At 44.0% G+C, this 27,583-nt stretch overlaps 1 protein-coding gene across 6 annotated transcripts in view; it reads right to left on the minus strand.

The window, feature by feature from the left end:
- Nucleotides 1–27,583, minus strand: part of SORCS1 (sortilin related VPS10 domain containing receptor 1) — a 572,181-nt gene that overhangs the window by 339,253 nt on the left and 205,345 nt on the right. For all 6 annotated transcript variants that reach the window (XM_066238956.1, XM_066238954.1, XM_066238951.1 and 3 more), the window contains exon 2: nucleotides 16,719–16,786. In XM_066238956.1, the coding sequence (XP_066095053.1) occupies nucleotides 16,719–16,786 (68 nt within the window). The remainder of the gene's footprint in view (nucleotides 1–16,718; nucleotides 16,787–27,583) is intronic.

The following is a 27,583-nucleotide window of genomic DNA, read 5'->3' on the forward strand; positions in this document are numbered from 1 at the left end:
TCAATTGGATTGATACCTGTACTTAACCTTTGCCCTGCTATGATGGATCTTTGGAATAAGAGAAATGACCCTGATTTTCAGTCTGAATATATCCTGTGTATTTGCATCTGGAGAAGATGAGGAACAAGAATGAATTCGGACCCAAGAGGAAAGGTGACACTTTGATGTAGCTCAGGCTGCCACGCTCGCCAGTGAGAGAAAGCTGAGAGGGCCAGCAGGGGGCAGCCCCTGCCATCGTGCTCTGCAGGCGGGAGTACTCCCAGCAGCTGACCTCACTGCCCTCCTCCCGTATCCTTCATGCTTCCTGGTGATTGGAGGAGACGTTGTATCATGCGCTTTGATTGCCCAATGGGTAAGAGTTGGGCAAATAAGTTTGTAAAATTTGTATTATTTGAGTTTGCTCACTTTTAGTGTTAAAAAATAGTGCTGGGCAGTGCCAAGTATGTGATCTATGAAATTGCAAATTACCTTCGTGCTTGGGAAGGGCCACTGTCTTGTTAATATGTGCTAGAGGAGAGGTTTTCCCACCAGAAAGTTGAAAAGAGAAGGAGAAAAAGAAGAAGGGGGACGCCGTGTTTGCAGAGTGAGAACAGAGAGAATGAAGGAAGGTGTGCAGATGGAGAACAGAGGTGAGTAGCTTTTGCGACCTCCGCTGAGACTGGTGGAGCTTTTGATTGTAGAAAGAACCAGAAAAGATTCTCCTGGATGTGGAACCGGAGAATGTGTGAGTGGCTTCGGGAGCCCTGAGTGAAAGGAAAATGTTTTCCCTGTGTGTGTTGCTGGTCGGCCGGTGCAAGATTCTAATAAAGGAATGGTCCACCATTTTTTGGCTCCACTGTTTCTTTACCATCTGTCTGAATCTAATGGGAACCTGCATGTGAATGGCCACAATGGCAGTGGTCCTTGGCCATACATACATACATACAGTAAGTAAGTAGGGTCTTTTGAGCAAGAGTCGTGCAGTTTTATAGATACTCTAAAATGGACCTAAATTTAAAGAGTGATGGGTACAGGCAGGGTCCACAGATTCATGTGTCATCTCAGCATCAGAGCATCAACCTCTGACTTGTACAAAGCTGCCAAGAAGGGGAAACCCAAGGCCAGATTCTATGATGAGTGCGGCATCATTCAAAGCACGCGGTGCCCGCAAAAGTCCGATCGCCAAGGCCACTACAGGCTGGGACCCACTGGAGCCTCGCAAGAGGGTCATCTCTGTGTTGTAACATTTCTTTGTTATGTTTTCAAGGGACAGGTGGCTGGGAATGCTTTCTGCAACTCAAAAAGAGGAAATCTCCCCTTGCAAAGTAGAAGGAAGAGGAGAGTTTAAATTCCGATACTCTTCTGTCAGGCTAGAAGTGATAGAGTCCCAGCAGGGAGAAAGACAGCAACAAATTGAGAAAGCATGACCCAGAAAGTTGAGAAATGATGGCAATAGAAGAAATAAAACTGATATCACAATAAATAGGAATCAAGTTATAAGAGTTTTCAGACCAAAAAATCCCCTTGCCCCACCAAAGAACAGAATTTATTTATCAACCTGTAGGGCTTGGCTAATTCAAGTCCCCAATTCTTTCAAAGGATATATGTTTGGCATACTGCGATGCGTATAAATTTCCCAATTCATTTGGTTTAGAATTGGGGATAGGGGAAGACAGACTTTTGTGAAGTCATCTTATTTCTTTCAAATTTAAAGTCACACGGGCCTGACTCAATGTTCTTATTTGAAAGGCATGCTGAAGCAGGACATTCAAAGATAAATTCTTTTCAAAAGCTCTTTTAAGTTTCTAACCCCAGAAATGCTGGCAGAAATAAATATACATTTTTTAAAAATAAATAAATAAGGCCTGAGCCTTTTATGAATTGACTGCATCCCAGGCTTCTGCAAGCTAAGAAGTCATAATCCGCTGCAATCACAGATTGTTTGAAGCCAATAAACCAGAGGTGACGGCCTTGCTCATACATCCCAGCAGGAGAAAGAAGTAAAGCCACGTGAAGGAAGAGCCCGCCAGCCTACCCTTTCCCTTTGGAAAGATGAGAACAGAGCTGACAGTGCCCCAACATGATTTATGCATGAACAGTATTTTGGGAACTTCACCTGAAATAAGACGGAGCATTTTCTCCAATTCTCTCCTAATGCTACTTGCATTTCTCTTGGCCTGTGATACGAAGTGCAACGTCGCCTCCCCTGGATACCAGCTTCGAGGACATGCATAGCTCCCCGGCCCCTCGCTCACAGCTGAGTCTGGTCTGTAATGCTGTCCCACATCCCCCTGTCTAAAGTTAATCCTCTGGTGACAGCACAATGTCCCATGCTCGGGATTAATCCAAATGGGCTTGATGCTACATTTGGTTTTTTTGGGTTTTTTTTTTGTGTGTGTGTGTGTTTTTGCATTTTTCCGAAGCTAGAAACGGGGAGAAACAGTCAGACTCCCGCATGCGCCCGACTGGGATTCACCTGGCATGCCCACCAGGGGCAACGCTCTGCCCACCAGGGGGCGATGCTCTGCCCCTCCAGGGCATCACTCTGCCGCGACCAGAGCCACTCTAGCACCTGGGGCAGAGGCCAAGGAGCCATCCCCAGCACCCGGGCCATCTTTGCTCCAATGGAGCCTTGGCTGCGGGAGGGGAAGAGAGAGACAGAGAGGAAGGAGGGGGGGGTGGAGAAGCAAATGGGCGCTTCTCCTATGTGCCCTGTGCCCTGGCTGGGAATCGAACCCGGGTCCCCCGCACACTAGGCCGATGCTCTACCGCTGAGCCAACCAGCCAGGGCCGCTACATTTGTTTTTAAACGATGCTCCAAGGTAAAGAGAAGGAAAGCAAACGGAGAGATACTAACAGAAATAAACTCAGCTCCACTTTAGCATCAAACCAGTTTCCAGCACTCAAGGAAGCATCACTGTAGACATGCAGCACAATGTGTCAATTTGCATGCCAAAATCACATCAGTGTTTGTCACCTCTTTGATGTACAATGACAACGAATGAGAGCAAGACCTGACATTTGGGTAAACCATCTTCTGTTAACCTTTGATTACCTGTGAGATACAGCATAAAACGAGCTTCACATCAATTAATTAAATCCACAGATGACACACACAATATTTTAAAAATCCTTCTTCCCCCAATATATTTGTCCCAGTGCTCTTTGTACGGGACCTACTAAGGGCCAAGAGTTGCACTTGTTTCTGGGATTACAAAGGTGAATACTGTAGCAAGCAGCCTTTAAAACAGTCCTATTCAGGGTAATAAGTATACAGAAAAGTGCTTCCAAGTAAAACATTCAAAAAGAAAAGTATGAGAAAAGTGACAGCACATGAGCAGTAATTTATTCTGCTCACATAGACACCCATGTGGTCCGTGTGGCTTTCAAAACCTGGGCCCTGGAGCTGAACAACGAGGATTTAGATCTCTTCTCTGCATTCTTGTGACCTTGTGCAGATAATGATGGCACCAAACTCACAAGGATTATTGTGAAAATTAATTTAGTTGTTATGTATGACGTGCTTAGAGGAGTCCCTCGCACATTAGTAAATCATTAAAATAAATGGTTATCATTATTTATTAGGCAAATGGAACCAAAGGGGAAAAAGCATTTTCAAGCAAAGACTTGAGAAGTATAAGACCCAAGGTTTTGTTCTGGATTATTTAGTAAGTGATGCATATTTAAACTACGTACCACCATAATCCTATGAGATAAATACTATTCCAGTCCCTTTTTATGATGGGGAAATGAAGCATAGAGATAAAGAATGCCCTTCTCCCCCATCTCGAAGTGGACAGAGCCTAGCTTCATGCTCCGGCAGTCCAACACCCAAGCCAAATGCTGACCTGTTTACAGAATGGCCTTCCAAGAGCACGTTCTGTTTGGGAGAACCTATAAGGGGCTCACTGCCTCTGGGAACACAGATGATCTTCTTTTATTGAGAATTCAAGTGAGTGGAGTGATCTAAGCCGAGGAATATGAATAACCAATAGGAGAGGAACAGAAGAAGCCAAAGAAAAGTCAGTTAAAAGTAAAAAAAAAAAAAAAAAAAAAAAATTAACTGAAAAAATAAATGGACTTTTAAATATAAACAGGAAATTTGGGCCATGGGCTCCAATGCAAATTATAGGAAGAAAAAAAAAAAACCCTAAAAGTTTTAAAAATGTAACCAAAAAGGAAATCGACATCACTTCAGTTTGATATCTGGGCTGGCCCCCTCTCTCTTAACAATGATCCCACAGTAACTCCCAGATGTGGTTAATCTACGGTTTTAGGGCTTGGAGGTAAGAGTTTTCCCAGTTTGCCTGGAGAAAATGTGGTTCTGCCACAACCAGAAGAGGGAAGGCTGCGGAGTGCTCCCCAAAGGTGTGCAGGTAAGCTGTGCCTTGTAGGTCCAGCTGTCCTGCACTCACGCGGAAAAACAGCCGCCCCTCCTATAAGCTCAGTGGATTTCTTAACAGCAGCTTGAGTGAAAGGCTGTTCTGTTTAACCCCATCTGCCTTGACCAGGTCCCTTTCACAGAGTCCCCTGGGCGCTTAAACGTTCCAAGTTTAATATAAAAAGTTACACTCCTCTGGATATTACTTTATAAGTGTTCTTTAGGCTTTTAAACATGCTAAAATTGAGGGTCCTGCTGTTTCACTGTTTGCCCTCCCCCACACCCTGGTTTCACTTTTTTCTCTATTTAGCGGGAACCCCCTCAGTCCCTGCGCCCTCCTGTGTGTTCTAGGTGTCTCTCTGTAACCACAACCTCAGCCGCTTTCCTGCGCGCAGGACTCAAGGCTCACTGGAGCAAAGTACTGCCCTCCGCTGCGCATGCCCCTGAGCAGCCACTCCCTCTCCTGTCCCCTCGGCTGCTCTTCTGGTTTGCCACACTTCTTCTGTGCTACATTTGTCTTTGACCTTACACCTGAATGGCAGGAGCTGCCCCGGCTCCAGGACGCTCAGGAAAGCTGCTGTGTGCGTGCCCCACTCCGGCCTCCCTGTTCGGTGAGAGAGACGCCCCCCCCCCCCCCGCCCACCCCTCTCTCACCCTCCTCTACCCTGGCTGGGTAAGCTCCAAATTCATATCCTCTCTGCCACTCAATTCTCTCCAGTTTTATTAGCACCTACGTTTTCCTACATTGGCGATCTTTTCCCGCTGATTTCTCCTCCTACAAAACATGTTCAGGGTTGTCCTCACCCAGAGAAAGGAAGCTGTCCCTTTAGTCTGTGACCTATTCTATCCAAAGTCATGTTTCTTCCTTACTTCCCTTTACAGCTTCTTCCATCAAAGAGTCGTCTCCATACCCCTTTCTCCTTTACTACTTGTAGGTGTTCCGTAGACGTCAGTAGAGCAGAGACATGCAGGAACTAACCTCACTTACTAGCAAGAAAAAGGCAAGTAAGTCACCATAGATACCTCTCTTCCTCTTACCTCCCCGCTCAACCAGCTGGTGGTCCTGTTCATTTTCACTTGATAGGATCACCTCCGCCCTCATGTCCCATACTATGTCCCTGCAGGCCCTAGAATGTCAGCCCCTTTCATGGCCTACTTCTTCCCTAAATACTGCGTTCATGGGCAGGAGTTTTGCTCTTTTTGTAAGGTATTTTTCCCCGCCGAGAAGGAAGAAATGGGGCTGGAGCCGCAAAGTGTGGAATAAGTAAATGGCTTTATTGAGTACAGAGTGCACACCCCGCCCGGCAAGGTTCCCTGGCCCCGAGGAAAGAAAGATGGAGAAAATGGAGGCTAGGGAAGTTGCAAAGATTAAACTGCGTGGGAGATATTTAAAGGGTCCCTCTAGGGAAGTGGAGCTACTATGACGTGGTGAAATTTCACTGGCTGGCAGAGGATCGCTTCTTTCCAAATGGTTCCTGGGAAGCTTCCTTTGGTGGGCTTGATTGTGGGCGGTCCTAGCCAAAGTGGGCGGGTCTGAGTTCTTACGGGACCATCCCTCTATCCACCGACCTTACACTTTTCCTAGTGAATTCTCAACAAGAAACCAAGATCATCTGTTTCCTAAAATTCCCATTTCACCCAGTGTTTCCCTTGCCGCAAACCCTTCCATGATGGATTACTGCCTCTGCGAATACACAGTACACAGAACTATGCATTTCCATGTAAACCTAGTGTAAAGCCAGCAGCCACGGCCACCATCACAACAGCTTGGCCCATGCAGGTTCGCATTGGATTCAGACAGTCGGTAAAGAAACAACAGAGCCAAAAACTGATGGGCCAACATCTTTAATCCTATCTTGCACCCGGCGGGCAAGTAAAAACACACACTGGGCTCCAAAACCCACTCACATTCAGTGCTCACAAAGCTACTGACTTATCTGAGTTTCCTAGAATCAAAGGTTTCTAGCTCACCAGATGTATTGTCCTCTGTTCCCCATCTCCTTCCTTCTCCCTGCACAAACTCTGCACAAACTAGCTTTTCACTCAACACTCTGCCATCTTGCCTGCTTCTCCTGGCCTACTCCACATGGCCTCCTTCTACTCTCTGCTCTGCTCTCTCCTCTAAAGTTAATCTCAGGAACCAAGAGCGTAAGCTCCTGTTCTGCCCCAATTTTATAGTGTAGCTTCATAACCTTTAATCCAATATACAAAATAGGGAAGTCTCTAATACAAAGTCACTTATCTGGGGCATGATGGGATTGCACCACCCCACATCAAAAAGGGTGGGAAAGGCTTAATCCCAAAACCAAGCCCCAGGCTACAACGATCCTGCCTGCCCACAGCCCGCCCCCAACACACATTAATATCACCTGGGCGACGGCCTCCACATGGGCAGCGCCATCTTTAACAAAGTGAGCATAATATATTTTATCTGCCCAACACCTAGCCACTTATATTCTTCCAAATCATCTCCAAATACTCTGATCCTACACAGACTGCACTGCAATCTTGTGTGGTTTCCTCAATATGCCGTGCTAGCCACACCTAAGGATGCCTATGATACAGTACAAACTCAATAAACAAACAGCCTCCTCTACCAATGGGAGTCCTACTTATTCTTCAAGATTCAGATCAGTGGCCCTGGACGGTTGGCTCAGTAGATAGAGCATCAGCCCAGCATGCGGACGTCCCAGGTTTGATCCCCAGTCAGAGCACACATGAGAAGCAACCATCTGCTTCTCTTCCCCTTCCTCTCCCCCTTCTTCTCCCTCTTCTCCTCCCGCAGCCAGTGGCTCAACTAGTCTGAGCGTTGGCCCCAGGTGCTGAGAATAGCTCAGTTGATTCAAGGGTCAGCCTCAGGCGCTGAGGATAGCTCAGTTGATTAGCATGGGCCCCAGATGGGTATTGCCAGGTAGATCCCAGTCAGGGTGTAGGCGGGAGTCTGTCTGTCCCCCTTCCTCTCAGTTAAAAAAAAAAGATTCAGATCAAGTATCCTTTCATCCAGAAAGCTTTCCCTTCCTCAGGCCACAGCATATTACAGCACCTCTAGTATGGCACTGGGCACATTAATATAGTTTCTCATTTACTTGTCTTTCTCCCTCACCAGACTGGATTCCTTCAGGGCAACAATCAATCTTATTCATATCTGAATCCACACACCATTTAGCATGATTTCAGGTATGCATTCATTTATTTATACATTCAAGTAATTTAACAAATCTCATTTGAACCTCTATGTGCCAGGCATTTCCCTGGGCATTTAAGATACAACGGAAAGTAAACTGGACAAGATCTCTGCCTTCAAGAGCTTGTGTGTTCCAGTGGCGGCACCAGTCGATAGACACGTAATAAATAAAATCCTTGTGAATCAACACGTGCAGTGAATAAAATAAAAAGCAACTGAAGCACAGAACAAGGGCTCTCTTTTTAAAAAGGTGGATCTGAATGTTTTTGTAAAAAAAAAAATAAGGTGGTATTCAGGCTGACATCTAAAATATGAGAACAAGCTAGTCATGTTGTTTGGACAGTGAAATTGTCGGTTGCTAGAACAGAAAAGTCAAATCACATTTGGGGTATCTTCTGACCATTGTAGCGCCCAGCACAGGACTCCATACTAAAGGAACATTTCAAAAGATCACTCTCCACTGTTTGAATACTCATTCATAATAAGCTCCAGTATTGACATCAAAGGAGAGCCCAAAGCAGAGAGAGAATACAAAAGCCCTCTGGAGGGTAATGAGGATATGGGAACATTTGGCTCCTATCAAGAAACTGGATGACGGTGATCTATATCTCAAGTGACTTCATAGATATAAGATCTCACCACATGGCATTCAAAGGCAATGCAGCATAATGGGAATTAACATTCTAGCTACTTCCTGAACCTACACCCAGCTTTGATCTTGGAATGTCAGTTTTCTTGCCTTCTCTAGAAAACTTTTCTGCATTTGTTTCCTGGGCTCATATTCATAAAGTTACTAGAACATCAGGGCCATGACTGCTTTTGTGTGAGACTCATCTATGACTTGCTAAAGGGAGAAGTGAAGAACTCAACAGAGAGCCAATCACAGACGCAACTGAGAAGCGCCGAGGTGCGGTCCGAGGCCGGCTTCTCCCAGAGGTCCCAGGAAGGCCGGCAGCGTCTCAGGCAGAATGGAGCCAGGTCCCTGTAGAAACAGCCCATGTGTGGGTGTGCAGGGACATCCTGTCCAAATTCAGGGGGCTGCCAAGCATGCAGAGGGCTCTGTGGACATAACTCGATTTCCTGACTGGGATCCGGGCTTTTCACACTTAGCACCGGCTATGTTCTTACCCTTTGAGTACAGTGTAATGGCATGTCACAAAATCATGACCTAGAGCAGGGGTCCCCAAACTACGGCCCACGGGCTGCATGCGGCCCCCTAAGGCCATTTATCCGGCCCCTGCCGCACTTCCGGAAGGAGCACCTCTTTCATTGGTGGTCAGTGAGAGGAGCATAGTTCCCATTGAAATACTGGTCAGTTTGTTGATTTAAATTTACTTGTTCTTTATTTTAAATATTGTATTTGTTCCTGTTTTGTTTTGTTTTTTTTTTTACTTTAAAATAAGATATGTGCAGTGTGCATAGGGATTTGTTCATAGTTTTTTTTTATAGTCCGGCCCTCCAACGGTCTGAGGGACAGTGAACTGGCCCCCTGTGTAAAAAATTTGGGGACCCCTGATCTAGAGCCTCCTCATTTTAGCACGTTATTCAAAAACAACATCATGGAAGGTATGAGGTAAAAAAAAAACTAGGATATAAACAAGTATAAGACATAGAACTGACCTTCAGAGACCATAAGGAATTTTTTATAATTTATTTATTGATTTGAGAGAGAGAGGAAGGGAGACAGAAACATTGGTCTGCTCCTGTATGTGCCCTGACCTGGGATCGAACCAGCACCCTCTGTGCATTGGGAGGATGCGCTAACCAACCGTGCTATCTGGCCAGGACTAGCATTTCTTAATATACTGTTTCTAAGCTACAAAGATTTAATGATTCTTAGCATGTGCCCAGTTCTATTTTAGATGCCAAGCAAATAAAAATAACTAAGACATTGTCACCGCCTTTGAGTGTCCAGGCTAGTTTGTAAACATGAACGTCAATGGTAACTTGTACCTAATTTTTAAACTGCATTTGCCACACTTCGATAATCACCCCCTCAGTGTGTGTCCTTCACCAGATTTTGAGTTTTTGTAGGAACAACTGCCTACTTATATCTTTATTTCCAATCTCTAGGACAGTGCCAGGTATAGGATAGGGTGCTAGTAGCCATTTTTAAACTGAACCAAATAAATAAACATCTGATAACCATTACAAGACAAAGTTCCATAATGTACTACAGGATTACCGAGAAAGAAATAATTACCTTTGCTTGGGGGGGAGGAAGGTCAACAGTGCCACCCACCAATAAACATATCGTCAGTATCACTAATAGGGTCATGCCCCTTAGAACACACTTGAGTCAAGACACCATTTCAAAAAAACAAACAAACAAAAAACCAACCAAACAAACAAAAAGACACCATTTCCGTTCAAAAGACTACCAAAATTTTAAGTGTTGAAAACACCCAGAGCTGGTGACATTACTGGGGTCTGTCACTGTTTGTGGGTACATGAACTCCAACCATCTCAGAAAGTAATCGCAAGTTATCTATCAACATCACAAATGCATTTCTTTTTGATGCAGCAATATCACCTTTAGCACTCCGGAGTGCTTCAAAGAGAGGAAAAGACCAAACTGTAAGGACCCGCTTAGAAATATGATTATCAAAGCCCTATAAGTAATAGCAAATATTGTGGAAATGAGCTAAGGGTCTAATAATCAGTAACAGAGAGGCAGTAGAGAATGGGCACTCCGAGAACAAACTGGGGGCCAGCTGTGCCACTTACAAGCTGGGTGACCACTGGGCACATTACTTAATTTTTCTAAGCCTCATTTCTCTGATCTGTAACCCTGGGCTACTCTCACTGCCTAGTTTTACAGGGCTGTTGTGAGAATAAAAATGCCCCGAGAACACTTGGAGTGCTGCACAGGTTAATTAAGCACGCAGCCATTTAGTTCAGTATACAACATCCATACGATTTCATGCTCATAAACCTGACCCATTTTTTAAAGTGCATTCCTGCGGACAGGCATCCCTGACTCATCAAGTGAAATAAACAGGCTGTCAGAGTCCTATGAATAGCTACTCCTATTTCCATCCATAAAAACGTGATCCTGACATATGTATATATCTGTTGGCGTTTCTGAGTCGGGTCCTAATGATATGAAGAGAATCATACAAAACTCTTAGCATCACACACTTCAGGGAAGCTGGATCTGGGTGAGAAGTAAGACAGTATTAACAGGGTTGGGTTTTTTTTGCTTGATTTTTGGGTTTGTTTTCTGGCTCTTCACGGTTTGGCTTGTTATGATGGGTATGCATTCTTTAAAAAAATTTTTTTTTAAATAATGGTCAGGTTTAATAAAATAAATGTGTAAGTCCAGGAACCATTCACCTGCTGCATGTGACTGCTCTGCGGATGGGAGCAAAAGCTATAAAGCCTCACAGAACCCCAGATCCAAAAGACCAGGTGCGAGGCACCTCCTGATCCCCCTGGGGACATGGCTCTCCCCGGGGGCCCCTGGGCATCACGAAACATTTGCAAGCACAGGGATGAAAGTCATCCTCAGACTTGTGTCACACGACAGTCCTCTCGCAGGGAACTTAGCCCACTCCAGCTTTACTCCCTTTCTTCCTTAGGGTGGGTATCCCTGTTCTACATCCTTTCTGCATAGTTGACAGATAGCTGGGGTTTGCAGTAAAACATCACTCAGGGAAGGGACTCACAATGTGCCCGGAGCGCCCTTTGCTCTTCCCTTGAATGAGGAGTAGGAAGGGAAGAGAGACCTCCAGCTAATGGGAATCACCCCAGGGCTGGCAGTCACCAGCTTCAGGCTGGCTTTGTCAGCCGGACCCCGGAAGAGCGACCCCGGATGCTCTTCGGGGAACACTGGCCACAGCCGACCCCCCACAGACGCTGCCTCGAGGCACTCCATGGCCATTCTCTCCACAAACTCTCCGCTGAGCCTCATGTCAATTGTCACTGTGTACAACACCCAAGAGAATACAAAGTGGCTCCCGTGATAAGGACCCAGGGCTGGCTCCCAGTGCAGAATCAACCAGGCAGCCTAACCCACTCTCCCCGCTTTAACCAGATGTTCCTTCATCCCTCAAAAGTAGGTATTGCTGCCTGATCTATGGTGGCACAGTGGATAAAGTGTCGACCTGGAAATGCTGAGGTCGCCAGTTCGAAACCCTGGACTTGCCTGATCAAGGCACCTATGGGAGTTGATGCTTCCTGCTCCTCCCCCACTTCTCTCTCTCTTTCTTTCTCCCTACCCCCCTCTCTCTCTCCTCTCTAAAATGAATAAATAAGTAAATAAATAATATGATTTAAAAAAAAAAGGTAGGTATTGCTGTTTGACAGGTGCATGGCTTTGGAGATCTGTCCCAAAGATGGTTAGTATTTCATGTGGATCTGAAGAGGACACCACTGAACTGGAAAAGAAGCCAGCTCTACTGGGCAAGCTCTATCGCATTAAGGCCCTGCAGGTCATGTGTCCTGGGAAGACAGTACGCTTTCGGTCCTTCCAGAGCCGCCGAGGGCTTTCTCACTGGCTAAGCCTCCGTCAGCAGAGTGCTGATTATCCTGGCACAAGATGGAAAAAAAGATGAATATATTTCTACTCAGAAATACTGCATCTCGAGTTTGATGTTTTATTTATCTCAGCCCGTGAGCTTATCTTGCTTCAAAATGGTGAAACCATCAGCTCTACCAAATCTCAAAGCTTAATCCACTGGCAGGTGGAGCAGATTTGCAGATCTGCAGGTGCCTTTCTTTGCTCTGTGGTGGCTCAACCCCCTACCCTCTCACATTGACTCCAGGAGTGAATGACACAAAACCAAATTGACTGCTTGCTCCAGGCTTAAGATGTAGTCAGTGACAAGACCACCTGGGAGTGAGAGCTAATTTATTTGGTGCTGTGGCCTCTTAGTCCGTCACCCAGGGCTTGTTGATCCAGCTGAGGTCTAGAGCCCTAGGACATCACTACAAGGTCAGCTGCCTCTTGGCCCCTCTCTTATTCCACTACCCACAGGCATTTGCCAAGTGCCCCTGTTAATGATTCAGTGGGCAAGTTTGTAAAGAACAATAGCTCAATTGTAAAGTGCAGGTATCTATTTGTTGAACAAGAAGCCATTGCCAGTAGCCCAGAATTTTTCAGGAACAGGGCAAGTGCTGCTCAGAATATCACAGTGCTTTGAAAACCAGACACAAATGAGATTAAAATTGTATTTGCTTATTTGCTTAGGTATAGAAAGATCGACCGTAAGGCAGATGGGACCCTAGAAGCGAGAGAAGCAGTGAAATGATTAAAGTTTAATAACTAGCATCCCTGTCAGTGTGTGGGCTATTATTTACTAATTGTGTGACACTGATCACTCTGTAAAAATAAATTGAGAGGATGCAATAATGCATGTATATCCCGCAGCATCAGGTCTGATACATAGTGAGCATTCAATAAGAGCTCGTTTTCATCATTGTTGTCATTATTACCAGCCTCATTGCCATCACCATTAAACCAGCAAGGTGCTGGATTTAAGGACCTGAAGTGTAGTTGAGAGGAGAAAATACAGACATGAGCAAAGTAAAGCAGCAACACAGCTCGTATCTTTATTACAACACTTATGGTTGTGCGACAGCTTGTCTATTATATTAGGTTTAACACCTTCTGGAATGTTGCAGTTCATATGCAGGTTACACACAAGTACACAGACCATGCTCGCTTTAACTGTCCACAAAGCTTTGCCCCCACCCGAACAATGAACATCTGGAAGACAAAGCCTGTATGTTGTTGGTCTATGAACTCATCCACCTTCCCTCCTCTGGACCACAGAAATAAGAAAGACTAACAGAGTTAACCAATTCACCCACGTTGAATAAATGAATGAGAAATAGAGTACATTCGTGACCATGCAGTAGAGATAAAATTGCTCTATCACCGGTCTGTTCAAAAACAGATATGTACTGAGCATCGTCTCCATGCTAAGTCCTGCACTCAGTGCTGTGGGTGCCCTGAGCATCTCTAACAACTGGCCTGTGCCCCTACCCAGCCCCCAGTTTGGGGCATAAACAGCTTTTATGAGAACAAAGTACAGGCTGGTGTAGGAGACAAAGGGCCAGCATGTTAGCAGTCTACTTTCCTTCAAGCAAGGCTGACCTCCCTTCCTGATCCCCAGCCTTGACTCACCCAGGCCTGTTCCACGTCTGTCCGCTCTATATTAACACCCAAAGAGGTTCCCTAGAGGCCAAACGTGGGCATCGTGAGCTGATCCAAAGTGCAAGCTCTACCAAAACACTTGTGAAGGTTCTAAATACTGTCCCTTTCCTTCCCTTTTCTCCTTTCTGAATTATATTTTCACTGAGTCCTGTGCATATCTATCAAAGTATTAAAAGAGGTAGTTCTAATGGTATAGAATACCCATAGTAGTTATTTGCTACATATGACATATACAATATATGGCTAATTACTATTGTGGGTATATTAGAAAAGTAAATATATGTGGGTATAGTATTTGTGTATATGTGTGTGTGCGTGTATATATATATATATACAGTGAAATTGATTCTATGATTGAAAAGTCAGCAGGTCATTCTTGCCACACTCGCCCAAGCTTAAGCCCCTAGGGGTTGGTCCTCACTGATACTATTGAAATATGATGTCATTTTTATTTCAATGGCCTCCTCCCTTAAGATCACAAAAGTACATGCTCCCTAGACTGGGCCATGGGTTATGATGCCCCATTGAGAGAAAAAAGCACAGTGAACATGACCTTAAGCCGTCTAAGACAAGCTGCTCCACATGTCCCTCCAGCAAGCCCTTCCCGCCACTCAGGCTGACAGGTCTAGCTGGTAAAAGCCTGTCCCACTGAGACAGAACTGCATATCTTTTAATTCTCTACTATGCCCACTACACCTTCTGTGGCAGCTGCACTGCCGAGTAAAAGCTGGCTTTTACTCATATATGTAAATACATTAAAGAAATCTCTCAATGAAGCATAAACTTATGCAGAGTTACTGTGGTTCTGGTGAACAGGGACTGAATTTAAACAACATAATAGGTGTCAAGCCCTTAATGCATCAGAGAACTCAACTTTTTGAGGCTCTACCGAACTTCCCACACTTTAGTTCAGTTACATTTCCTTATGACATTTCCTCCTAGTTGGGGGAGGAGTTCAATAATCTAATGTCTGACACGTTAAAGAACAGAATCTCTCCTTTTCCTTGTTCCACTAGAGTTTTCCTAAAGCACAGGACTGATCTGGGGTTTCCTGTACATAATGCCAAGCCTAACAGGATAAGATAGCTGGTAAAAATGAGGTTTAACGAACAATACACTTGCAGGGTACAGTCGATTCCTTTGGGGTATCTATCCAACTCATGATCCTCCTCTTGTGTGACAAGAGCACCCCACAGGTGCAGACTCTGCAATCGGATCACTACTATGTAAATGAATTTTCCCTGCTCAGTCAAAATTGATTAGATCAGGGGTGGAACTTGACATAAATGGGGCAACTAGAGTCTTTGTCCTTGGACCCTGGTGCTGAGACTGACAGCCTGTAGCCAGCCTTCCTGGTCATATGAAACAACAGAGGACAGAATGCCCATTGAGCTTAAGCAGTGGACACCCACTAGTCTCTGTCTGCTCAAAGACCACTCTCCCTTTTCTGTTATTAGTATAACCACCCCCACTTAGTCACATGCATATGTGCGTGTTTGTGTGTTCATGTGTGTATCTGTGTGTGCATGTGTCTGTGTTTATGTTGGAGATGGATAATCAGAAGTGATATTTAACACAGTTAGCCACTGTATGATAAGGGCACTGACAAATCAACAATACAGAAGAGGAGCATCAGAACTATATAAATTAGTTGACCTGAAGTCAAACAAAGTTAAGTCAGGGGCCTGCTACCTCCTGCCCGATGAAACTCAGCTGACCAGAGATGCAAGCTGACCACAAGAGGGTCCGGAACAAGGAAAATTCCTGCCAGGGTGGATTACAGCTACTCACTCAAACCTTATCATTTACCCACACCATAAAGGAAAAACAGGCCACAAAGTATACCTCATAAAGGTTAAAGTGAATCCCAACTTTTTTTCCACTCTCTTCCTACCAGTAATTTTTCATAGAAACTATAAACAGTTATAAGCTCAACCTCTGGACATGGTTGGGGTCTCTCTTCCTTCTCTTGTGAGGAGAGTCTGCTACTCTATGGAATGGCTCTTCCCATTTATCCTCTCTGCTCAATGCACTTGCTTCAGCTTTAACCTTGTGTCGGGCTCTCGCATCTTGAATACTTTCCTCTGGGGAGCCAAGAACCCTAATGGCTTGGGGTTCTAGTCTCCCTTAGGGATTTGCCGCTCCGGCATCAGGAACAGAATCTGGGCTTGACACCATGACAGTGATCACTGAACACTATCTGTGGGGTTGTCTTCATCCCCTCCCAGATTCAGAGACCATCACATGATCCAGGTCTGACCAATCAGAGGCACTGCTCTCCTGGGCTTCAAAGATTGGCTCAGGTGTGAGAGCATGACACAGGAGATGAAGAAGATCCAATCAGGAGTGATACAAATAAAGTAGATGTTTTAAAATAGAAATCAACAAATTATATAGTCTCCAAAAGAACAAAAGATGCAAACAATAGTGCCCTGAGTTTCTTAGTACTTTCTTTTATGCTGGTATCCAAAAAGATAGTCTACTTCTAAGGATTTGCATCATTCATTTTATAAGTATTTACTGCACACTCTATATGTGTGAAGCAATACAGCATGGATCCCAGAGATGCAGTGTGTATATAAGTGTGTGCACATCTGCATGCTGCTAACGAGCTGTAGGATCACAGAAAGTAAGCCAAGAGAGTGTCGCACAGGAGCGTGTCTGGGTTCTGTGGACCCAGAAGTTGGGTTGATCCCCTCTGCAAAGATACCCCTATTTTTTTTGCTTCTGCTCCATTAAGCTCACAGATCAGTGAGCACTGTGGGAACCAAAACACGTAACCAAAACAACTTAATGAACAGTTCAGCAAAATGATCTGACTGTGGCCAAAAGAAGGAGTCCATAGAGAGGTAAGGATCTGGCCCGCCTAGAGATAAACCCCAACTCTGGTGGAGGAGAACAGACAACAGAGACAGGAAGGGTACAAATAACTAGAAACCTTCTGGGGGTGGGGGGAAGCAGTTGTGTGGGCGTGTTTAAATAACAGTGATCATTAGCTCCATTTATCTACTTACCTCCAGAGTGAGCTCTCTGTGATGCTGCCCAGGTTATAGTCGTAGAGCTTCGTCAAAATGAGAATCACCTGAAGGCAAAAGAAGACAGCGTGGTTAGACTCAAACAATTACAATCTCACAGGAAGTGAAACAGCCCAAGGGAGGGCTTAGGATTTCTTTAATGGGTGCTTAACAAAATTGACTGAATTGTTACTGCTTCACTTACGCTGACAGGGGAAGGGCTCTCCAGTGCCTTTGTTAAACCTCTGAAGCCTGACCCTTCCCCAACTTTCTCCTTCTCCCTCCCACTGCAAGGGTTACCTGCCCTTCCAGGCATTTCTCACCCTGGTGGACTTAACACATTCAGGGAAGCCTTGCAAAGCTGTCAAACGTGCACCCTGCAAGGTAGCCAATGAGCAGATGGTTTGGAAAGTGGAAGGTCAATGATGGTTCTAGAAGTTGCTCCGCACAGGGCAGGTTACTTAGCCTCTCTGAACCTCAATATACTATCTCCCAGAAAGGGTTGCTGTGAGGAGTTCAATTAGGTACGAAATGCAAGTTGTCCTGATTTAGCATGGGGTTCTTCCCTTTCTCTTCCTCTGCAGGTTTGGCTTTCTCAGTTTCTTCTGACCTCCCGGTTTTGAGAAAAGCCCTTGGATGGAAGAAGTCACAAGGGCTATGCAACCACATGTTAACAGGCTCAAACCTATGTTTTATGGGGTCTGGAAGCTTCTGGAATTTGGGGAGCCCTCCATAAGGAACAATATGCGATTACGATTTTAACCTTCGGAGCAGGTCCTGGAAAGGAACCTGTACAATCAAGGAACACTGAAACGTAAGCTTTATTCACAGCAAATCTTCCTCTAACCTTAATGTTCTGCCCAAACTACTCAGTTCATTCTTTCAGAAGTCAAGAGACACTTACGAAGCATTTCTTAGGAGCCCAGGACTTCGCCTAATGCCAGAGGAAAATACAAGTTCGGCCGAGGGCTGGGAGTCTGTGGTTAGTTAGGATGCACTTGTCAAATAAAACTAAGTTGATGGAGAGCTAGCTACTCTGCTGCTTCTCAGACCCACTGAAACTCACGCCCACCATGGCAGCTCGAGAAGGCTGCTGGTTTTGTCGCCTGCAGCAATGACCCGGGTCCACCTGATCACGCAAAGTGCGTGAGCGCCAGGGCACCCGGGAAGCCCGGGCAGAGCAGTGTGCCCCTAAGCACTGATGTCTGCACCCTTACTTGTTCTTACATAAGCAAAATAACCTAACAGGGCTGCTCTGTTTCCTGTCAAGGTTCCCACCCCGTATCCCTCTCCCGACACTCATCGCCTACAACGTTTGGCTGGTACCACTCTTCCCAATTCCCAACTCAGCAGAAAAACGTTGACATCGATTTCCAGGATTTTGTCGGAAGGCCAAGGGATCAGTTCTAGCCACAGTGAGCAAAGAACATTCTAACCTTGTTTTTCAGGGCAGAGAGCTGCCAGCAAGTGCTGAATCCTTCCAAGTTCCACCCTGCTAGCCCCAGGCTTGCTTTACGGAAGGCACCAGCATCTGCGAGCAGATTCTGAAGTCTTCTTTCACAGCAAGCCAACAGGAACTGCACGACCTCAGGTCTGTCCCAAGTTCAAGGGAATGCAGAAGACTGGGGATGGGGGATGTAAGGCCCCCTCTCATCTAAGCCACTGCACTTTCTTCCCATCTATTCAAAACTTGCTTCTTTAGGAAAGTGTGAGCATGTGTGAGGTGCTGGGCACCCTGTGGGCGCCTCAGATGGCATGCCTATGGTTGGGGCATATGCTTGACAGACCCGTGTGCCAATTAAGTTGCGCTAAGTGCTAAATTTCAATCACCGCCCTCCCAGGAAGGCTGATCCGCAGCAGCGGGGGTGGCTGTTGGTTTGAAGACACAGAGGGATGTCACTGTTCCACCTTTCCTGAATAGGCCTCTCAATCCCCCACGGAGAAAATGGGAGTCGTGTGGGCATAAAGCATTTCTAGGAAGTTGTTCTCTTGATGCAATACAGCAGCAAGCTAACTAGTGAGGTTCAGTTGGGCACAGGCTGGGTGTCCCGTCCATCTGATGAGGGGCTTCAGAGGCACTCCAGAGAGAGAACCCCTTAACCCAGCATGCACTGGGGTGAGGTCCCCCATGCATGTGCACAGCAATGGGTTAAGTGGTTCCCAGGCAGGTGGGCTGTGAGGTACAAATGACTCTGCTTGCTGGGCGAGGGCAACGAAAACGCCAGTGATACAGTTGGGCAGTTCCATCAATACTGCACCGGAAGAGGAGTCCTTTACGGCAGTGGTCCCCAACCTTTTTTGGGCCACGGACCGGTTTAATGTCAGAAAATATTGTCACGGACCAGCCTTTAGGGTGGGTCGGATAAATGCACAAAATAAAATTATGTGACTGGCGTAAAAAACTGTGGTATTTTTAAATATAATTGTCAAACTTACAATATAAGCGTCAAGAGTGAGTCTTAGACGGATATCCGTAAAGGAGGGAATCTGGTCATTTTTTTAAAATAAAACATCATTCACACTTAAATATAAATAAAACAGAAATAACGTAAGTTATTTATTCTTTCTCTGTGGACCGGTACCAAATGGCCCAAGGACCGGTACCTGCCCAGGGGTTGGGGACAACTGGCTTTACGGCATTTCAAAGTATATCTGCTTGAGTCAATCTACTCCTTCTGTTTTCAGAATGATCCCAGCAAGAAAGATGGGAGGACTGCTAACTTTTAGGTATGCTCTCAAGAATTCGATGATTTAAAATCTCTCTCCCCCTCATCCATCCCTTTACTGTCCATCTGCGCTATTTAGTACCTTACTCCCAGACAGTGATGCGTCATTTCGTTAGATCTGCTTTGCTGTAGTTCGTTTCTCTGTTCTGGTTTATTAGTAATACTATTTAACAGAAATAGCACCTGTTAAAGGGGCCACAGCTAAAACCACCATTAGATGAGAAAAAGGGGGAAATATAATTGCCTGTCTCTTCTGGTCCTATTGCCTACCCTGTTTTGTGTATTTTTCAAACTTAAAAAATAATCAATGAAACTTTTCAAATCAAGTGAAATGCAATATGTACTTAAATAATATATAAATGGTAATTTTTTTATTCATTCAGCAAGTAATTTTTCACATATAGAGTTAATTCTATGAGTCCAAGTGTATAGCATTTAATTATAAACCCAATCCAGAGAGCAAGGCTTCTTGGATGAACATACGTGTACACAAAATAGAATATTCATCAGCATCTCATTTCTCTATATCTTTTCACTATAGAGTACCAAAATATCTCTGATTCAAAAGAATAAGTGGTGACCATTTGGTAATAGCTTTTTGTGTGTATTCTCTCAATCTTTCTTTAAATATTTATCATTCAAGTATCTATGACTTGATACTTGATACTTCTACCTACATTGTGCCAGACTTCAGTGCCCCATTATTTCTAAGACTTTCCACAGAAACATATCCAGTAACCTTCAATCAGTCTAGGACCTACTGTCACCATGGGCCACATGTGCTATGTTTTTTTTTGGGAGGGGTAGACAGACAGGGACAGACAGACAGAAAAGGAGAGAGATGAGAAGCATAAACTCATGGTTGTGGCACCTTAGTTATTCATTGACTACTTTCATACATGTCTTAACCAGGGGGCTCTAGCTCAGCCATTGACCCCTTGCTCAAGCCAGCAACCTTGGCCTCAAGCCAGCAACATTGGGCTTCAAGCCAGTGAGTGACCTTTGGGCTCAAGCCACTGACCATGGGGTGATGTCTATGATCCCATACTCAAGCTGGCTACCCTGCACTCAAGGTGGTGAACCTGTGCTCAAGCTGGCAACCTCAGGGTTTTGAACCTGGGTCCTCAGCATCCCAGGCTGATGCTCTATCCACTGTGCCACTGCCCAGTCAGGCAACATGTGCTATTCTTCTTTACGTAGCTCCTTCCTGCCATATCCATTGCTTAAAAAGCTTCCGGGAGAAAATTCACGTTGTCCATGCTCATAAAGAGCATGCTCACCCACCAAGCTGTTATACAAGACATCCTTCCTTAAAGAGTGGGAGGAAGCCAGAAAGAGACAGGCTCTGTACAGGGAGAAGTGAGGGTCTTCAAGGGAGTGACCATAGGCATCCTCCCCAGAGCTGAGTCCAGTTTTCACCATCTCTGCTCACCACACTAGTATCCCTTTCCCAAGGTCTTCCGAAGTTTCTACAGACTAATTCTACCAACACCAGCTTCTCACCCCTCACCTCTGTACCTAGGTGTTAATAGCCATGACATAGAGAAAATGTAACATTACATTTAATACACAATGGAATATTACTCAGCCATCAGAAGAAGGAAATCCTGCCATTTGCAACAAGATAGATAAAGCTGATAGATAAAGTATCTTCCCAAGTGGAATAAGCCAGACAAAGGCTGTGTGGTTCCCCTGATGTGTGGAATCTTAAAGCAAATAAGTAAAAAAATAAAATCAAAAAAATTATTTTGTAGAAACAGAACAGAATGGTGATTGCTAGGGGATAGAGAGAGGGTAAATGGGGAGATAAAGGCCAAAGGGTGGAAACGCACTGTTATTAAAAGTGTAAGTTCTGAAGAGCTGATGTACACAGCATGGTGACTATGGTTAATAATACAATACTGTCTACCCGTAAAGCACTGAGAGCAGATCTTAGGCATTTTCAGTTTTAAAATGTAGAAGCTTCAAAACAACCAAAAACAACAACAGATGGAGGTAACTATGTGAGGTGATGGATGTGTTAATTATACTACTGATCATGGCAATCATTCCACAATGCATATGTCTATCAAACCATGACATTGTATACTTTAACTATAGACAGTTATATTTGTCAGTTATTCCTTAATAAAGTTAAAAAAAGGATGGAAAAGAAACCATCACAGGTGAGGGTGGGGAAAATGCCTATCCACTCCTCCTCTCTTCCAACCTCAACTTCTTTCTGTGCTAAGTTACAAAACAAAAGTGTTCATAAACATCCTACTATGTAGAAGACTAATAGCGTCCTAGTGTAAAACAACAGAACCCAGTAATAAATACTCTCTTATATTTAACTGCAGGGTACTTGTTAGTTCGAGGTTTGCATTAGAATGAATTGACACAGCAGCAGACAAAGTTCATTCCTCAGCAGTCTCCCCTATGCTGAGTACTTACCCATATGATAACTTTGAGTGAAACAGGAGGTTTTAAAAATATATATAACATAAGAATATAATTTAGAAACAATACCCACACATTACCCACACATTTAAGGAACCCCTAAAACACCTTCTTGGTAACCTGATTCTACACAGTATATTTATAAAAACATCTGTATTAATTACTAGACTACAGAAAACCAAAATTTATTCCATACTTCAAAACTAACAGCATAGGGATGTCAGAGTAATACCGGCACGAGAGATACCCTTGATCTCTCTCCTTGAAATTTCAACAAATTGAGCAGCTATAACTCAACAAAGAAACCCCAGCTGGGCTTGCAGGTGCACTGAGAAAGATCCATGCCCCAAATGGACTAAATATGGGATGGGTAGAGAAGGGGAACAAAGGCAAGATGCACTCGTGGTGCCTCTGGAGAGAGGAGAAACCTGAAATGACTGGGTCTCCTTCTGCCAGAAGGAGCAGAGAGATTGGTGCAAATTGGGGGGGATAATGAACCAAAATGGTAGCAGAAGAAAGAGGGGTCATGACCAGTGTCCCAGTGGTCTGTCAGCAGCCCGCACTCAGAGAGACACACAAAGATACAAAGTGCGGCCCCTGCAGCCTCCCAGATCCCACCTCCTTCCCCTCCCCTCATGGATACAGAGAGTGGCAGAGACATACCCACAGCTAGCTCTCCAGAGCCACTCTCTCCTCTGAAAAACACAGGTGTTCTGTGTCTGGTGCACTGGTCTATTGAGATGCAGGTAGGAGCACTGGGAGGCCTGAGATCTCCATTGCTAAAGCTGTAAACCTCACAGCATGCCCCACCCATCATCACAACTGCAGCCCCGCCTCCATCATTGCAAGGGCACCTTCTCAGCAGAGACCAGCCTGGGAACTTCACAGAGCTAAAACTTGTAGACCAGCGTACCTACTGGAAAAAAAAACAACAATAAGAAAACCTCTTTCTGCTTGGGATCTAGGGGGAGGGGTTTCTTTTCTTCTCATTTTTTCTTTTTTCTAGTTTTTCTCTGTGTTGTTTCATTTGTTTTTTATTATTGTTTGTTAGTTTCTATCCTTTGTTTTATTTTTTGGCCATTTGATTTCATTTTTTACTTTTATTTTTATTATTTAGTTTTATTTTCAGTTTTATCTTTTTATTTTATTTTTTATTTTTTCATTGTTTTTTTTTTGCTTGATTTCTTAATAAAACCACTCTCAAATGCCCTCAAGACAGAAAAAAATGAATACCATGCTACCCAAAAATGAGAAGAAGTTCAGAAAGAAAATTAAAAATCTCCATAAAGCAATCTCAATCACATGAAAACCTTGGAGTTAAACGACAGAGAATTCAAAATTAAAGTTCTGAAAATACTCACAAGATGTGAGAAAACACTAATAGACAACTTAATGACCACAGAAAACAAAACAGGTACCTCGCCAAGGAAAATAAAACTTTAAAAACAGAGATAAAAAAAACAAAATAATGAATTAAAAAATAAGCTAGCAAGTTTAGTTAATAGAACAGGCCAGATAGAAGAAAGAATCAGTGACATTGAAGACAGGCAGCTAGAGATGATATGATGATACAAAAGGAAGAAGAGAGAGACTTAAGAATTTTAAAAAATGAGAGAGCTCTAAGAAAATCGTCTGACTCCATCAGGAATAGCAATATAAGAATAATGAGTATTTCAGAAGAAGAAGAGAGGGAGAAGAGAATGGATAGCTTATTCAAACAAATAATTGATAAGAACTTCCCAAGCCTATGGAAAGAGAGCCTCGAATCCAAGAAGCAAACAGAATGCTGAGTTCCCTCAACCCAAACAGGCCATCTCAAGCACACTGTAATAAAATTATCAAAAATCAATAACAAAGAAAGAATCCTCAAGGCAGCTAAGGAAAGCCCATCAAGTTATCATCAGACTTCTCAGCAGAAACTCTACGAGCCAGAAGAGAGTGGATACAAACATTCAAAGTACTAAAACAGAGAAATGACCAGCCAAGAATACTATATCCATCAAAGTTATCCTTCAAATATGAAGGAGAAATAAAAGATTTGTAGACATACAGCCACAGAGGGAATGTATAACCAGAAAACCCCCCTGCAGGAAATACTCAAGGGATACTAACAGATACAAAGAAAAAACAAAACAAAACTACAAGTAAAAGCTCCAACAAGATTACAATATAAACAAGGACAATCTGAGACAACAAAAGCAAAAAAGGGGAGCGGATAAAAATCTGAAATAGCAAAGGAGGATTAAGTGCAAAAGAACTCATAAGACAAAGGACACTTGTATACAAGAAACCTTTTTTCTTAATACCCTAACAGTAACCAACCATGTAAATAACATGTAAAAGACATAATTAAAAAAGGAAAAAATAGGCCCTGGATAGAGTATTGGCCCAGCATATGGACATACTGGGTTCAATTCCCAGTCAGAAAACATAAGAGAAGCTACTATCTGCTTCTCTCCTCCTCCCTCTCCCCCTTCTCTTCCTCTTCTCTCACTCTTTCCCTCCTGCAGCCAGTGGCTCGATTGATTCGAGTGACAGCCCCAGGCACTGAGGATAACTCAGGTGATTCAAGCATGGGTCACAGACAGAAGGTACTGGGTGGATCCCAGCAGGGGCACATGGGGGAGTCTGTCTCACTATCTCCTCTCCTCTCACTTAAAAAAAAAGAGAAGGATAAATGGAGGAAAGAAGAATAGAAATACCACCAAAGAAAAATAACTGACAGAAATACAAAGAAAAAGGACCAAAGAAGACACAGAGATACCAAAAAACAAAACATAAAATGGCTACAGGGAGTTCTCGAGGAGTGACGTCAGAGTAATGGCGTGGTAGGAAGCAATACCGATAAATCTCCCCCAAAACTCAACAAGATCTTCAACCAGAAACAGAAAAACCTATCCTTGGAGCCTCCAGATGTTTCGCAATACACCTGAGGGTATGGTCGAGTGAAAAATTGGCTAAATATATAATCACACCCCAAAGGAAATAGGGAGTAAGAAATGCTCCGCCTTCCTCACTAACCTAAATAGGGCTGCTTTCACTGGAAACTGAGAGTATAGAAACTAAGGTGGGCAAAGGGGGTGAATAGATCCAGGCCACAGCAAAAACGGCCGAACCAGGCTTTGGCACGGAGATCCAAGCCGAGGAAAAACTGTGACTGTGGCAACCTAGGCAATACAAGATAACACTCGCGCCAAACCCAAACAAAGAAAGACAAGTGGGGCAGCCATTCGCCCTGATCTCCTGGTGGGTGCGAGAAGATAGTGGGCGAGAGATTCCTTCGAAAGCCCCAGGAGTGGGTGCCCGTGTTATCCCACAGAGAGACAGAGTCAGAGGCCTTTGTGTGGGCTGAAAGCGGAATCTCCGGGCCGCCCCAGTGCCCTGAAAAAGCTGTGCACGGGGAGGGAGCAAGAACTAATTCCAATGCTGGAACTTTTTCGTGCGGGCGGGGGTTTCACTCAGAGTGTGAGGCAGCTGGCCTGATATCCTGGTCAGTGCACACAGAGAGTGGCCAAGAGATTCCTCCAAGCACTTCAGGAGTGGGTGCCTGTGTTATCCCACAGAGAGGCAGAGTCAGGGGCCTTTGTGTGGGCCAAAAGCGGAATCTCCAGGCTGCCCCAGTGCCCTGAAAAAGCCACGCATGGGGAGAGAGCGAGAGCCAATTCCAATGCTGGAACTTTTCCATGCGGGCGGGGGTTTCACTCAGAGTGTGAGACTGCTGGCCTGATATCCTGGTCTGTGCGCACAGATAGTGAGCGAGAGTTTCCTCCGAGTGCCCCAGGAGTGGGCACCTGCCCGTATTACTGGACAGAGTGGCAGAGCCAGAGGTCTTTGAGTGGGAAGCCCCACCTGATTATGCTAGCAGCTCTGACTGACTTGAGCCTTACCCAGAGCCCTGTGCTGAGTGGGGATAGAGTGGGGAGTTGCCAGCTCCTTGAGCCTCTTACTATCCAGGCAGAGGCAGCAGCAACCCCATAGCTGGATTATCAGGCTACTAATTGAGGAAGGAAAGACTAGGAGAGAGGCTCCAGGAACACGGACTTTCTCACTGTCAGAGCCTATAAATGCTAATGAGCCTCGAGTGCCAACGAGACTGAAGCACAATACATGACATCGCCATAGAGACTTATCAACTGCAAACCTCTACCTGAGCATACCACAGGGGCAGAATCCGGGGTACAGAGTCACCAACCAGGAAATGGGAGAGAAAAGAAAAAGCAAGAAGATAATCTCTCAAAATCAAGAATAATCCACAAACTTTATAACCCATCCCATTTTATTATATTTGTTTGTTTGTTTCTTTATCTTCATTCTTGATTTCTATTTTTTCCCACTCCTCCAATTTGACTGCTTAACTCTCTGCCGGTCTTACTCTCTCCTCTCCTTGAACGACACTACCCATAAGTGTTACATCTCCCATGATCTTTTCTTTCCTCTTCCTTTCTCACTATGAGGGTTGCACTCCAAAACCCTTAACTCTCTCTCTCTCTCTCTCTCTCCTCTTTTTTCTTTTTTCTTCTTTTAGTGGTTCCTTCTTTTTTTTTTCTTCTCTCTTTCATTTCTCCCTCTATATTAGTTTCTTCCTTTCTCCTTTACATCTCCTCTCATTCAAAACTCAATAATGAACAAATTATCTTATCTGGGACTCAAACGTATGTTTGTGGCATTTTGGGTTTTTTTTACTTCACCTTTTTAACTCACTAGCAGAGCTTCCATCCTTGGCTCTCCATTTTATCTTCTTCTTGTTGACTAAATACAATAGTAATTCTTTAATTCCCCCCCCCCCATTTTCCTGTTTCCCTCTTATTCTTCTCATCATATCTCTTAGTCAACCAACACCTAAAAGCAAATCATTTTATTCTTGACCGAAATTTTTTCCTTATTTGCTTATTGTGGGCACATCCTTTTTTTTGCCCCTTTATTACTTCTCCCCAATTCAGGCCCTCCTTTACAGGCATTGTTTGTTCTATTTAGTACAATATAATTAATAGTTCACCACAAGATTTTCTCAAGAAAGAGGGGAGAGGAGAGGAGAGAAAAAAAGAGGGGGCGGGGACAATTACCTTTTTTTTAAATTTTTATTTTATTTTTCTGTATTTAATTATTAATTTAAAAAAACCTCTTCTATTTTTTTATTTTTTTAACTTTTTATTCATTATTAAATTTCATTAATACTATCAACAAAAGCACCCTCAGATGCCATTAAGGAAGAGAAAACTGAATATCATGGATACAAAAGTAAGAGAGGTAACACAGCTAGATGAGGAAAAATCTATGGAGAAAAAATTTAATATATTGGAAACCTTGGAGTTAAATGACAGAGAATTTAAAATAGAAATCCTAAAAATACTCAGAGATATACAAGAAAAAACAGAAAGCCAATTTAGGTTATTCAGAACACAACTCAATGAACACAAAGAATATATTTCAAAGGAAATTGAAAGTATAAAAACAAATCAAACAGAGATGAAAAACTCAATTCACGAGCTGAAAACAAGGTAACAAGCTTAGCTAATAGAACAGGCCAGATAGAAGGTAGGATTAGTGAAATAGAACACAAGCAACTTGAGGCACAACAGAGAGAAGAAGAAAGAGACTCAAAAATTAAAAAAATGAAATAGCCCTACAGGAATTATCTGACTCCATCAAAAAGAATAACATAAGAATAATAGGTATATCAGAGGGAGAAGAGAGAGAAAA

This window comes from Saccopteryx bilineata, chromosome 7 (assembly GCF_036850765.1).
Source record: "Saccopteryx bilineata isolate mSacBil1 chromosome 7, mSacBil1_pri_phased_curated, whole genome shotgun sequence".
NCBI classification, from domain to species: domain Eukaryota; kingdom Metazoa; phylum Chordata; class Mammalia; order Chiroptera; family Emballonuridae; genus Saccopteryx; species Saccopteryx bilineata.